The 14,506-nt window shown below is 43.4% G+C and overlaps 1 protein-coding gene across 2 annotated transcripts in view; it reads right to left on the bottom strand.

The window, feature by feature from the left end:
• The window catches only part of LOC142049639 (SWI/SNF-related matrix-associated actin-dependent regulator of chromatin subfamily A member 2-like), a 124,515-nt gene that overhangs the window by 70,102 nt on the left and 39,907 nt on the right, over positions 1 to 14,506 (bottom strand). For both annotated transcript variants that reach the window (XM_075077517.1, XM_075077516.1), the window contains exons 4-5: positions 12,521 to 12,622; positions 11,145 to 11,394 (exon numbers count right to left, since the gene is read on the bottom strand). In XM_075077517.1, coding sequence (XP_074933618.1) covers positions 11,145 to 11,394; positions 12,521 to 12,622 — 352 coding nt within the window. The remainder of the gene's footprint in view (positions 1 to 11,144; positions 11,395 to 12,520; positions 12,623 to 14,506) is intronic.

The raw sequence follows: 14,506 nt of genomic DNA, 5'->3' as shown, positions 1-14,506 counted from the left end.
CCAGTGCTTGAATGTTCCACCCCTCATTGCTCTTAGCGTAGATTTTAACAGTCCATTGTACCGTTCAATTTTCCCAGAGGCTGGTGTGTGATAGGGGATGTGATACACCCACTTAATGTCGTGTTCTTTGGCCCAGGTGTCTATGAGGCTATTTTGGAAATGAGTCCCATTGTCTGACTCAGTTCTTTCTGGGGTGCCATGTCGCCACAGGACTTCTTTTTGAAGGCCCAGGATAGTGTGTCGGGCAGTGGCAGCATGGGGCACGGGATACGTTTCCAGCCAGCCAGTTGTCGTTTCTACCACTGTAAGCACATGGCGCTTGCCTTGACGGGTTTGTGGGAGTGTGATACAGTCAATTTGCCAGGCCTCACCATATTTATACTTCAACCATTGTCCCCCATACCACAGAGGCTTTACCCGCTTCGCTTACTTAATTGCAGTGCACGTTTCATTCATGGATACCCCATGCAACAGCATCCATGGTCAAGTCCACCCCTCGATCACGAGCCCACCTGTATGTTGCATCTCTCCCTTGATGGCCTGAGGTGTCATGGGCCCACCGAGCTAGAAATAATTCACCCTTATGTTGCCAGTCCAGATCCACCTCAGCCACTTCAATCTTGGCAGCCTGACCCACCTGCTGGTTGTTCCGATGTTCTTCAGTGGCCCAACCCTTGGGGATGTGAGCATACACATGACATACTTTCACATCCAGGTTCTCTACCTGGGCAGCAATATCTTGCCACAACGAAGCAGTCCAGACGGTTTTGCCTCTACGCTCCTGTCGTGGTTTAGCCGGCAGCTCAACCCCACACAGCCGCTCGCTCACTCCCCCACCGGTAGATGGGGGAGAGAATCACAAGGGTAACGCTCGTGGGTTGGGATAAGAACAGTTTAATAATTAAAATTAAAAGAAACAACAACAGAAATGCAATGGAAAGGAGAACAACGAGAGGCGCAAAGCCCCAGCAGAGGGGGGAAGGGAGGGGGGAAAGGGAAAGAACCACCGAAACAAACCGCATGCGACGCAGCCGCTCACCGCCCACCATCCCGACGCCCTGCTGCTCCTGAGCCGCAAACTGCCCCCCCTTAATATACAGGTCATGGCGTCACATGGTATGGAATAAATATGCCATTGGCCAGTCAGGGTCAGCCGCCCCCACCATGGCCCTTCCCCTCCCAGCCCCCCGCCACGCGGCAGAGCATGGGAACCTGGAAAGGTAGCTGACCCCCAGAGGGAGGAGAATTAACCCCTTCTCAGCCAAAACCAGCACAGCTCCAAGTTGCTCTGCTTCCAGTGCCGTAACCAGCCCCACAGGGCATTTGCCACCATCCAGGAGTCAGGATAGAGATAGAGCACTGGCCACTTCCCGTTCAGCAATGTCTAAGGCCAGCTGGATGGCCTTTACCTGTGCAAACTGGCTCAATTCACCTTCTCCTTCAGCAGTTTCTGCAACTTGTCATGTAGGACTCCATACAGCAGCCTTCCATCTCCAGTGCTTTCCCACAAGACAACAGGACCCATCAGTGAACAGGGCATATTGCTTTTCATCTTCTGGCAGTTTGTTATAGAGTGGGGCTTCTTCAGCACGTGTCACCTCCTCCTCTGGTGATAATCCAAAATCTTTGCTGTCTGGCCAGTCCATGATCACTTCCAAGATTCCTGGGCGACTGGGGTTTCCTACTCAAGCCCGCTGGGTGATCAGTGCAACCCATTTACTCCACGTAGCATCAGTTGCACGGTGTGTAGAGGGGACGTTCCCTCTGAACATCCAGCCCAGCACCGGCAGTCGGGGTGCCAGAAGAAACTGTGCCTCAGTACCAACCACTTCTGAAGCAGCTCAAACCCCTTCATATGCTGCCAGTATCTCTTTTTCAGTTGGAGTATAGCAGCCTTCGGACCCTCTGTATCCCCGACTCCAAAACCCTAGGGGTTGACCTCTGGTCTCCCCTGGTGCTTTCTGCCAGAGGCTCCACATAGGACCATGCTCCCCGGCTGCAGTGTAGAGCACATTCTTTACATCTTGTCCTACCCGGAATGGCCCAAGGGCCTACTGTATTAACTGTTTCCTGTTTAATCTTTTCAAAGGCTTGTCATTGCTCAGGGCCCCATTTGAAATCATTCTTTTTCCGGGTCACTTGATAGAGAGGGCTTACGATCAGACTGTAATTTGGAATATGCATCCTCAAAAAACCCACAACGCCCAAGAAAGCTTGTGTTTCCTTTTTGCTAGTTGGTGGAGACATGGCTGCTATTTTGTTGATCACATCCTTTGGGATCTGACGACGTCCATCTTGCCATTTGATTCCTAAGAACTGGATTTCTCGTGCGGGTCCCTTGACCTTACTTTGTTTTCTGACAAAATCAGCTTTCAGAAGGATTTGGACTATTTTCTTCCCTTTCTTGAAAACTTCTTCTGCTGTGTTGCCCCACACGATGATGTTATCAATGTATTGTAGATGTTCGGGAGGTACACCTTGTTCCAAAGCATTATGGCTCAGTCCATGGCAAATGGTAGGACTGTGTTTCCACCCCTGAGGCAGTCGATGCCAGGTATACTTGACACCACTCCAAGTAAAAGCAAACTGTGGCCTGCAGTCTGCTGCCAGAGGGATGGAGAAGAATGCATTAGCAATATCAATTGTGGCATACCACTTGGCTGCCTTGGACTCCAGTTCATATTGAAGTTCTGGCGTGTCTGGCACAGCAGCACTCAATGGTGGAGTGACTTCATTCAGGCCACGATAGTCTACTGTTAGTCTCCACTCTCCATTAGAATTCTGCACTGGCCATATGGGACTGTTAAAGGGTGAGTGGGTCTTACTGACCACTCCTTGGCTCCTCAGTTGGTGAATGAGTTCATGGATGGGGATCAGAGAGTCTCTGTTGGTGCGATATTGCCGCCAGTGCACTGTTGTGGTGGCAATCAGCACCTGTTGTTCTTTGACCTTCAGCAACCCCACAACAGAAGGGTCCTTCAAGAGGCCAGGCAAGGTAGACAGCTGTTTAATTTCCTCCTTCTCCAAGGCAGCTACACCAAAAGCCCACCTGTACCCTTTTGGGTCCTTGAAATACCCTCTCCTGAGGTAGTCTATGCAAGGATGCACGGAGCCTCTGGGCCAGTCACAACGGGGTGCTTCTGCCACTCATTGCCAGTGAGGCTCACTTCGGCCTCCAATACAGTTAGCTCTTGGGATCCCCCTGTCACTCCAGCAATGCTGATGGGTTCTGCCCCTTTATAGTTTGATGGCATTAGGGTGCACTGTGTGCCGGTGTCCACTAAAGCTTTCTACCTCTGTGGGTCGGACGTGCCAGGCCATCGGATCCACACAGTCCAGTAAACCCAGTTATCCCTTTCCTCTACCTGGCTGGAGGCAAGGCTCCTCTATTCCTGATCATAGTATTCATCACTCACTTCTTGTAAATACAAAACACAAATCCCTTTGTTAAGGTCAGAAATAAAATCAGTGCTTCTACTCCTCTGTCTGGGGACTTGCTCACTTGAAACTGGAGCAGCAGCTTTCCTGGAAGAACCCCACTGAGTGACTGTTTTTCTTTGCAGTTCATGCACTCGTGCTTGTAGGTTCGACGTAGGTTTTCATCTCACTTCTTCATGTCCTCCCCTTGGTCACGCAGGTAGAACCACAGGGTGAACTGTGGTGTGTATCCTCTCTGTTAAGAAAAGGGATGCTTACTTTGAGTTGCTGAACCTTCTGGGACAGTTTCTCCACAGCCGAGACGAGGGCGGAAGTGGCATTTGCATCATAGTCCCGAAGTCTATCAATCACCTCTGCCACTGTTGGTGCTTCCTCATCTCTCTACGACATTACCACCATTGAGTTTGTATGAGGATGGTGCGCTCCATACAAACTTCCGCCACATGGGTCATGTGCACTCGGCTTCATCTGGATCTTTGGATGACTGTTGGTTGTCTAGGTCTCCATAAATCACCTCAAGCATGGCTAGTTCCCTAAAGTACTGGATACCTTTCTCCATGATCATCCGTTTTCCTAGGCGAAAGACAGTATCTTCCTTGAATGGGTACCTTTAACACCTGACAGGAGTCGCCTCCAGAAACTGAGGTCTTCTTTCCCTTTTCCAATCACTTTGTCAACGCTCCCTTCCCCAGAAAGGGATCCCAGTTGTTTGGTTTCCTTCCCCTCTAATTCCTGACTGCTGGCCCCATTATCCCAGCATCGGAGCAGCCAGGTGACAATGTGCTCACCTGAATGATGCCCGAAATCTTTTCGCATATCCCGCAGCTCACTCAAGGATAGGGATCGGGTAGTTTCCGTTTCTTGTACACATTCTTCCTCTTCCTCCTCCTCTCCTCATGATGGTCCTGCTTCTTCTTCATCTCTTTCTAAACAAGTTGACCTTCTCTTCCAAGATTTCTTCTTGTGTATAGGGACAACTGATACTGGTACGGGTTGGTCCTCTGATTTAGCTGCAACGCTTGTCACTGGGGTTGGAGTAGCCGCAGTGTCTGTCGTGGGGGTTTGAGTGGCCGCAGTGCCTGTCACCAGGATCGGAGTAGCCGCAGCATCTGTCTTGGTGGTTTCAGTGCCTGCGGTGCTTTTCGCTTTCCTTCTCCTTTTAGATCCAGAGGCCTTCTCTTCCCCTTTGGGGTACTGAATATTGTTAAACAGGGCTTGATAGTCATGGGCCAGGCCCCAGCATGTTGCAGTGATTTGTATCTCTCTGGAATTGCCAGGGTGACAACATACTTCCTCCAAATGTTCTACTAATTTTTCAGGATTCTGCACTTGTTCAGGGGTGAAGTCCCACAGCACTGGGGGTGCCCACTGTCCTAGGCATTTGCCCATACTATCCCACATATCCTGACACACATAGTTATCGAGCCTTGGGGCAGACCTCTGGATGATATTCTTAAATTGCTTATTAACCTCAGACAGAACTGACACCGTCTGCCAAAGCAATACCAACAGATATATCTTAACTACCCAAGGATGTTCAAGATACTGAAAAGTTGTTGTAATGAAGGAGGAGGCATTATAGAAGATGGTAGCTAAGGTGCCATTCTGTATTTCCTCCATAAAAAAACTCTCAGTGGAGAAGGTAAAATTTCTAATTGTCTCCATGAGGTGTTACCCGACGTACAGTAATGGCTTCAATATAAACTTCAAATAACAAATAAAACTCAAGGCCAATGTTTTAAAAATAATTCCCCCAGGCAAAACATCACCGATCACTGCAGAGCACAACAAACCACAGAAACCAACACCAATCTTTAACAGACACAGCAAATACAAGAACATGGTGCAGATCGGATAAACTAATATTGAGAATAGAGTCTATGCTGTGATCAGCAACTGTCATTATCTCAACCCTTCGGGCCCCATGTTGGGTGCCAAAAAGGACTGTCGTGGTTCAGCCTCAGTCGGCAACTAAACAACCACACAGCCGCTCGCTCACTCCCCCTACCCCTGTGGGATGGAGGAAGAGAATCAGAAGAGCAAAAGCAAAAACCAAAACTTGTGGGTTGAGATAAGAACAGTTTAATAATTAGAATTAAATTATAATTATAATAATTTTGATTATGATAATAACAATAATGATAATATAAGGAAAAGGGAAAAGGGAAAAAAACAAACACACAAACAATACAACCGCTCACCACCCGCCGACCAACGCTGCCTGTCCCCGAGCCGTGACTGCTGCCTCCCTCCCCCAGCCAGCTCCTTGCATACTGGGCATGATGTTACATGATACAGAATATCCCTTTGGCCAGTTTGAATCTGCTCTCTTAGCTGTGCCTCCTCCCGGCTTCTTGTGCACCTGGCAGAGCATGGGAAGCTAGAAGAGTGCTTGACTAGTATAAGCACTACCTAGCAAAAACCAAAACATTGTTGTGTTATCAACATTGTTTTCGTACTAAGTCCAAAGCACAGCACTATGCCAGCTACAGTGAAGAAAATTAACTCTATCCCAGCTAAAACCATGACAGTATTGCATTCTTACAGTCATGTATGTGCAAGTGCACTTTGCACAAAGTGGTGTCAGTAGGGTTTTTTCTACTTTTGTCATCAGTTAATCTATGTATAATTCTCCATAGCCTTGGAGAAACAGGTACTGAGGGGGAGGGAAACATTGCCGCACATGTGGCAGAAGTTTGTATGGAGCGCACCATCCTCGTATGCAAACTCATGGATGGTGGCAAACACCCTGTGGGGTGGCTACAGCAGTGGAAGCAAAGCAACTGGCAGCGTAGAGGCAAACCCATCTGGGCTGCCACACTGTGGCAAGATATTGCTGCCCGGGTAGAGAACCTGGTTGTGAAAGTACATCATGTGGATGCTCACGTCCCCAAGAGTTGGGCCACTGAAGAACATCGGAACAACCAGCAGGTGGATCAGGCTGCCAAGATTGAAGTGGCTGAGGTGGATCTGGACTGGCAACATAAGGGTGAATTATTTCTAGCTCGGTGGGCCCATGACACGTCAGGCCATCAAGGGAGAGATGCAACATACAGGTGGGCTCGTGATCGAGGGGTGGACTTGACCATGGATGCTATTGCATGGAGTATCCATGAATGTGAAACATGCGCTGCAATCAAGCAAGCGAAGTGGGTAAAGCCTCTGTGGTATGGGGGACGATGGCTGAAATATAAATATGGGGAGGCCTGGCAAATTGACTATATTACATTCCCACAAACCCACCAAGGCAAGCGCCATGTGCTTACAGTGGTAGAAACAACCACCAGCTGGCTGGAAACATATCCCGTGCATCGTGCCACTGCCCGACACAGTATCCTGGGTCTTGAAAAACAAGTCCTGTGGCGATATGGCACCCCAGAGAGAATTGAGTCAGACAACGGCACTCATTTACAAAGCAACCTCACAGACAGCTGGGCCAAAGAACATGGCATTAAGTGGGTGTATCACATCCCCTATCACGCACCAGCCTCTGGGAAAATCGAAAGATACAATGGACTGTTAAAAACTACACTGAGAGCAATGGGGGTGGAACATTTAAACACTGGGATACACATTTAGCAAGAGCCACCAGGCTAGTCAACACGAGGGGATCTGCCAATTGAGCTGGCCCTGCCCAATCAGAACCCTTACATGCCGTGGAAGGGGAGGAAGTCCCTGAGTGTACGTGAGAAATATGTTGGGCAAAACAGTCTGGGTTATTCCTGCCTCAGGCAAAGGCAAACCCATACGTGGGATTGCTTTTGCTTGAGGACCTGGGTGCACTTGGTGGGTGATGCGGGAGGATGGAGGAGTCTGGTATGTACCTCAAGGGGATTTAATTTTGGGTGAAAACAGCCAATGAACTGAATAATATGCTGTTAATTGCTATATAATGTTGTATGTCATCACTACTATGGTTGCTATATGCCGTATCAATGGTATCATGGTGGGAATCTCCCAATTAATAATAATAAATGAACTTTCAATTGAACCAAGCAAAGTGCAGCAGTGATAGAACAAGGACTAACAGTGCAGCGGTGATGAAACGAGGACTGACTTCAGCATGCAACAATCCAACACCACACACACCACCTCTCTGTAAGAATCATACATTAGATGGAACCCAAAGTCATTGACTAAATGAACTCAATGGACATTTCACAGACATTTTACAGGGGTGGTCCATAGACTAGGGGAATGATAAATGAAATCTATATATTTTATTGAAGGATGAGAAGACGGGTAGGGGTTATTGAAATTGTATTGGATAGTGTGGGACCTGAGCATGACATGAATGATATGGAATAAGGGGTGGATACTGTCATGGTTTTAGCTGGGATAGAGTTAATTATGCAATTATCTAATTATGTAATACTGCATTAACTGCAGGAGACTCATTTAGTGTCCTCAAGAGAACAGAAAATGAAAGCAGAATTAGGTCAGTAAGGTTTTCCATACTGATTGAACACCAAATCAAGAAGGGTTACTCTTCTGGCAAGGAAGAGTTACATTAAAAACAACAGATATTTGTGCAGGTCCACAGAAGTTTGTGATTCCTTAAAATAAGACCACTTTGTCAACAGGCTCCCCTTGATTGGGTGGCCTGTAGTAAACACCATCCACGAGGTTTCCTTTGTTGGCTTTCCTTTTTTACCCATAAGTTCTCAGCCTGTTTATTGCTGTTTTTTGAAGACAGCTCTATGCAGTCAATCCTTTCTTTTACATAGAGGGCAACACCCCTGTCCTTCCTTCCTTGCCTGTCCCTTCTGAACAGTTTATAGCCATCGATTGCAGTGCTCCAGTCATGTGATTCATCCCATCATGTTTCAGCAATAGCAATTAGATCATAGCTTTCTAGCTGCACAGTGGCTTCCAGCTCCTCCTGCTTGTTACCCATGCTGCATGCATTGTTATAGAGGCACTTCAGTTGGGCTGTCAACTGTGTCACCTTTTTAGAGTAACATACCTTAATTCCTTTGTGGCTTTTCACAGGTGTTTTCCTGTTGCTTCCTAATACATCAGCAGCCCCTGGCTCTTCTGTTACCCAAAACTCCATTCCTTTTCCCCTATAAATCTAGTTTAAAGCTCTCCTTATGTCTGCTTAAAAGGTCTCCTTATAAGCCTGGACAGCTTGCTGGCGAAGACCCTCCTGCCCCACTTGGTCAGGTGAATCCCATTAGCTCCCAACAGACCCAGCTTCTCAAAGGTGATGATCATAGAAGCAAAAACCTTGAGTACAGCACCAGCTATGCATCCAGATATTAACCTGTTCAATTTGTCTCCTTCCTGAACTCCTTTCCCTGACTGAGAGGATAGAGGAGACAAGAGAGACAAGATAGACATTAGGCAGATATGGGAAAGGAGGGAGAGAGAGATGAGATGCCCTGCATCTAACTAGGACATGCTCTAACATATATGCTACATAAGCAATCCATAAAAATTGAAAAGTGTATAGAAACATGCATCTCCCCCAAAAACAAGCTATTAATCACTTATGGGGGTGCATACGAACAAAGAGGAATGGCCAAATACCTCAGCAAATGACTTCTTATATTGCAAATAAGTTAGCAGTACGTGAACGTGACACAGCAGACTTCACATCTTTAGTCAAGAAACACCATGCTCAAGGCCACAGACTGTGGTATCACATTTAAAGCAGAGACTTCTCCACAGTGAGGCAATATGCCAAAATTTCAACTTTTGGTCTGGATGTTTGAATTATGGGATTTGTTGAAGCGTCGTGCATCTTTTTTTTGAAGATGTGAATAATTCACCTTTTTTATTTAAAAAAAAAATTATTTCATAGTAAAATGCTTTCTGTTATTAAAAAAAGGAGCTGTCTTGTTTAGTATCCAGTATTTTTTTTCAAAGATATTCCTAACTTCACTGGGTTTTCAGGATGCAAATGTTTACATTAACTTTCTTCTATTCCCATTTTATTAAGGTGGCATGAATACTTCATACTGTTATGTTAACTCCACCTGTACTAAAGCTAAGTCTATTACCATCCAAAGCATAAAAGCTGTTTTCACAGCTTTAGTTTGGTGTTACTTATGTAGGTTTAAATAACAAAAAGACCTATACAAGTTCTAAGCACCTTGGTATACGAAACAAAACATTCCCAACAACACTCAATATTTTAAAAGCTTGAATTACTAGTCAGACATTACAAAAACAATTCTACTATTCCAGAATCCCACTCAAACTTGCATCTTATTTAGCCTGCCCAGATCAGGCTACTTAGAACCTAATGGATAGGCTGTGACTGCAACCAATTTCTACATAGTTGAGTAGATCTACCTCAGTTATTTTCTGCTGTCCCTCACTCCCCTTCTTCCCTCATTTATGCATATCCTAAAGTCATAAAATTTGGCACAAACAGTGCAGCAGTGGAGCAGGGCTGGAAGGGCAGAAGCAGTCACAAATGAGTTTATGCAATACCGGCCAAATGATTGCTGGCTCAGGTTAATACTATGATCCCTCATTCAGAGCAACAGTGAAACTGTATTATGGTGCATCCTACATGTTTTCTGAAAAAGCTGTTAGATCATGACTCTACACACCAAAATAGCTACAGCCGTTCCATGCTAAGGTGAAAATTATGAGACTGACAGAATAACCACAACTATAAGTCAGAAAAGCACTTAAGCATGCTCTTATGTAAAAACCACAAGTGTTTTGCTGGATCAAGGCCTGGTTTCTGGATATCACACCATACCCTTCCTGAAATGCTTGATATCCTATAAAAGTTCATGTCACTTACCCTCCCTCCAGTATCTAAAAAGGTAGAACGCATTCACAAAGCAAGTATTCATTTAATCTGTTTTCAGTGAGATTACCATCTTTTGTCTACTTTCCCCCTATACCCTCATTGTTTTAGTAACAAGAAGGGGCATTATCATTTCAAATCAAGCAAATGCACTCTGTGGAGTCTGCTTCCGGTCACTGACAATGACCAGGGACATACTTTAGATATAAGTCAACCTTTCTCCTCCCCCAGTCCTCAAGGGGAATTGTATAATAGTCTCAGTAAGGGGAAGGAACAGTTTCTATCAAACCACAGAAAATATAAGAGATTAGATCCTCCATGTGTTACTAGGAATATTACTGGGTACTCATCACCTTTTAATTAAGGTACTTAGGAGTATAACTCAACATTCATGGACCATACTTCCTGGTATCCTATTTTTAATCTTCACTTTCACCTCCTTAATACTCTCACTATTCTTTGGTAGTCCAGCCAACCCATTTATCATTATACAAAATTAGTTTTTGCTTTGGCCACTTATTCTTCAGTCTTTTCAGTGCCATTTTTTTTCTTCTAATTTCCTTTTGTTTATGGTTCTGAATACTTTCTGTACTAAAATAGTTTCCATGTGGATTTCAAGGATTTTAATTTCATAGCTATGATTATTTGCAGCTTTCCAAATATCACACTAATCTAGCCAAGTACTTGAGGCCATTTTAAAGTTAAGCTGGTTTGCAATGATACTACCAATATGCTTTGCTAATTCAGAACTGGGGCTGAAATTAAATCATGCTTTACAGTTTGATGTCTCTGTACTTGTTTTTGACATGGTCCCTCTATGGAAACTCAATTTAAACTATTACTATGATTACTACAATACAGGGGATGATTGCAAGAGTGTCCGCTGAGAAAGTAAAAAATAAGCATATGCATTTAAATCCTGTTATTCAGCTTTTACCTATATTCACGTTCCTGGAGTATTTCAATTGGATCCAATCCTTGTGGTTTCTGGATAGGGCTGATACGATTCTGTTTTTGCTGCAGCTGCACAATAGGTGAAGGCTGTCCAGGTGTGGGCTGTGGTACAGAGGGCCCAGGCATGGCTGCAGAAGGCTGGGAAGCAACGGGGGCAGGAGAAGGCCTCCTGCTAGGAGGTGGTACAGAGAGCTTTTGCGGTGTATTGGGAACACTCATATCTGGGGCTTGGCCTAGAACATAAGAAACATGATAACACAAAATATGGAATGCAGTAAAAAATCGAAGATGATTTTTTAGGTCAAAACATGAAGCTAAGACAAACATGCAAACTTATCAGGAAAAATACTAGGTTTCCCTCCCTACAGAGAAACAAACTTAAATAGACATTGCAGAAAGTGATCCAAAAATAATAAAAGTGCATGTCAATTTATGAACAACACCTCTTTTTTTTTTTTAATTCACACTGTTTTTAAGTAAATCTAGCGTTAGTAAGAGCCCTCTAGAACTAGTTTCATATAAGTGCAGGACCAAATTCTGCCTCTTCATATGTTCATTGTCCTTATACCACTTGCAAGGATGAATCCACAGTCACAAGTTGACTAGAAGCATGAGTAGGCCTGCTTTTACAACAATTTGTGAGAACCAATAAGCTGTGTTAAAATTTCAGCAACAGTACTTAAATATACCTGGCAAATAGTGATAGCTTCCATTTTGCCCCCAACTCCCAATTAATTATATTTATGTAACTGAAATACTTGGTATCCGATTACTCTTTTTTTTAATAGCATTCTATTTTGAAAGTTAGCTACTCATCAGTTAACATGAATATAGCACCTGCCAATGACAGCACAGGTTTCAGTACGCTAACAAGTCAGGAAGTCACTCATGCACACAGATGTGAGACAGTCACTGAGAACAGACATCTGCAACAATAAAGATATCGATTGAGGAAACATAATAATTTATTGCTAAAAAATACAACTACACAATATGCCTGTAGTCTTGTAATCAATTTCACTTCAGATCCAGCATCCTGACCATCTGGCATTCAACCATCTGCATCAATCTCTGGAAAAGGAACAAGCTTATATATTTAATTCTGATTGTAGAGGGTGCTTCATATTCAGGCTGCCTAACAGCTGCAATAATTTCATCTGGTCAACTCATTCACCTTTGAATAAGTGGTAGAACACTCCCTGATATTTAAGTGCTAGGCAAAGTAAAGGTCACACTGTTTCTTCTTTATGCCTTTTTATTTCCCCACTCTTTTTCCTGCCTCTTTTCCCCAATCCCTACCCACACAGTTTAACCTTAACTGTATGCATGATATAAAATTACTGCTATACTCCCTTCTACCTTCTGTCCAAGGTTTAGGGGTCATGGCAGCTATATGTCCAAGTACTCCTGGAGCTGGTCCTGGGCCAGCTGTAGGCCCACTCAATGCATGTGACCCAATACCTATAATTTAACAGAGGAAAGAAAATTATTAAAATATAAAACATTATTACACGTTAAAAAATCCCTCTGCATTCCAATAGGCTAGTCTATTTATGCAAATAAGCTTTGTGCATTAAATACAGATTTAAGTGGATTCCACTGTGCAAAAAATTAATGTAATGAGGTATATTAAAATCGCATATTTTAAAATAATTGATGACAAAGCCACATGCATTCAAATTAAGTGACCAGTTATTCAAATTATTTTTAATAAGAAAATACAATCATCTTTACCCTCAGCTTCTAAAGATAAATAAGAGTTTACATAAATTGTTAACTCTTTAAAATAATCAGGATATTTTTTAATCTGTTCTTGAACTAATTTTGTGCCCAAAATAATTTGTATGGTGTATATTATGATATCACGAACACAGGATTATTATTTCAAGTGAGTAATAAACAGCAGGAGGAGATTAATTTTTAAAAATAAAGATCACATTTTCATAGCCCTTGGTTAAAAAATGTACAAAATGGAAACAACAAAAGAAATACATATAGGCTATTTAAAATTCCCTTAAAGTAAAATGGAATTTTTTTGTCCTAAAAGGTCCTAAAAGGTCTGAAGTTAAAAGTAATGAATACTCAAAAAATATGCACGTAATACTGTTATTAAGCTATCACAGTGGGATCCATGTAATATCCACATGGCTAGATAAACCATTTATTTTCTTGAAGTTGTGGAGGAGGGAAAAAGTAAAAGACAATCATCATAGAAATTAATGAACTTACAAACAAAACCAAATGTCAACAACAGAAAACTCCCCTCCTTTCCCTCCCTCCCCATTTGTCATGGTTTTAGCTGGGATAGAGCTAATTTTCTTCACTGTGGCTGGCATAGTGCTGTGATTTGGACTTAGTATGAAAACAATGTTGAGATAACACAACAATGTTTTAGTTGTTGCTGGGTAGTGCTTGTACTAGTCAAGCACTCTTCTAGCTTCCCATGCTCTGCCAGGTGCACAAGAAGCTGGGAGGGGGTCCAGCTAAGAGAGCAGATTCAAACTGGCAAAAGGGATATTCCATATCATGTAACATCATGCCCAGTATGTTAACTGGGAGGAGCTGGCTGGGGGCAGGCAGCAATCGCAGCTCGGGGATGGGCAGTGTCAGTCAGCGGGTGGTGAGTGGTTGCATCGCTTGTGGGTTTCTTTTTTAACTTTTTTTTGGGGCTTCGTTTCTCTCGTTATTTTCCTTATTATATTATCATCATCATTATTATTATCATTACTATTTTATTTTAATTATTAAACTGTTCTTATCTCAACCCACAAGTTTTCTTGCTTTTGCTCTTCCAATTCTCTCCCCCATCCCACAGGGGTGGGGGGAGTGAGCGAGCGGCTGTGTGGCACTTGGTTGCCGACTGGGGCTAAACCACGACACCATTAAATTGATCTTAGGATTAGACCTGTTCAGAAAACATAACAGATGCAAACTATTTAAGACCGAAATAAGTTTGCGTACTGCATTATAACATCTATTATTGTTATGAGAAACTCTTTTCCTTATGTTATGCACTTGACAGCATACTGCATATGGCTTCAATTTTCATGGTCTGCATAATCAGTCAACTTCTAGATTTTATATCTATTTTTTTTGCATGGCAACAGGGAAGTGAAAACACATTCTAAGAGCAGCAGTAAAATGTAATTGGCAAATTGTGACAAACATTTGCAAAAGTGGCAGGCATAATCAGGACAGAGAGTATATAAATTACTTTTATCTCTATTTTCTAGAAAATTACAGTATCCTACTAATAATGTGCTTTATGCACTTACTCCAACTTAAAACCATAGGTCATGGTTCATATAGGTGTCTGCAAATGGTTCCAAATTATATGCCTGCACA

This window comes from Phalacrocorax aristotelis, chromosome W (assembly GCF_949628215.1).
Source record: "Phalacrocorax aristotelis chromosome W, bGulAri2.1, whole genome shotgun sequence".
Classification (NCBI taxonomy): Eukaryota; Metazoa; Chordata; class Aves; order Suliformes; family Phalacrocoracidae; genus Phalacrocorax; species Phalacrocorax aristotelis.
Note: the sequence above shows the minus strand (reverse complement) of the source record. Positions and strands in the feature narration are given on the sequence as shown.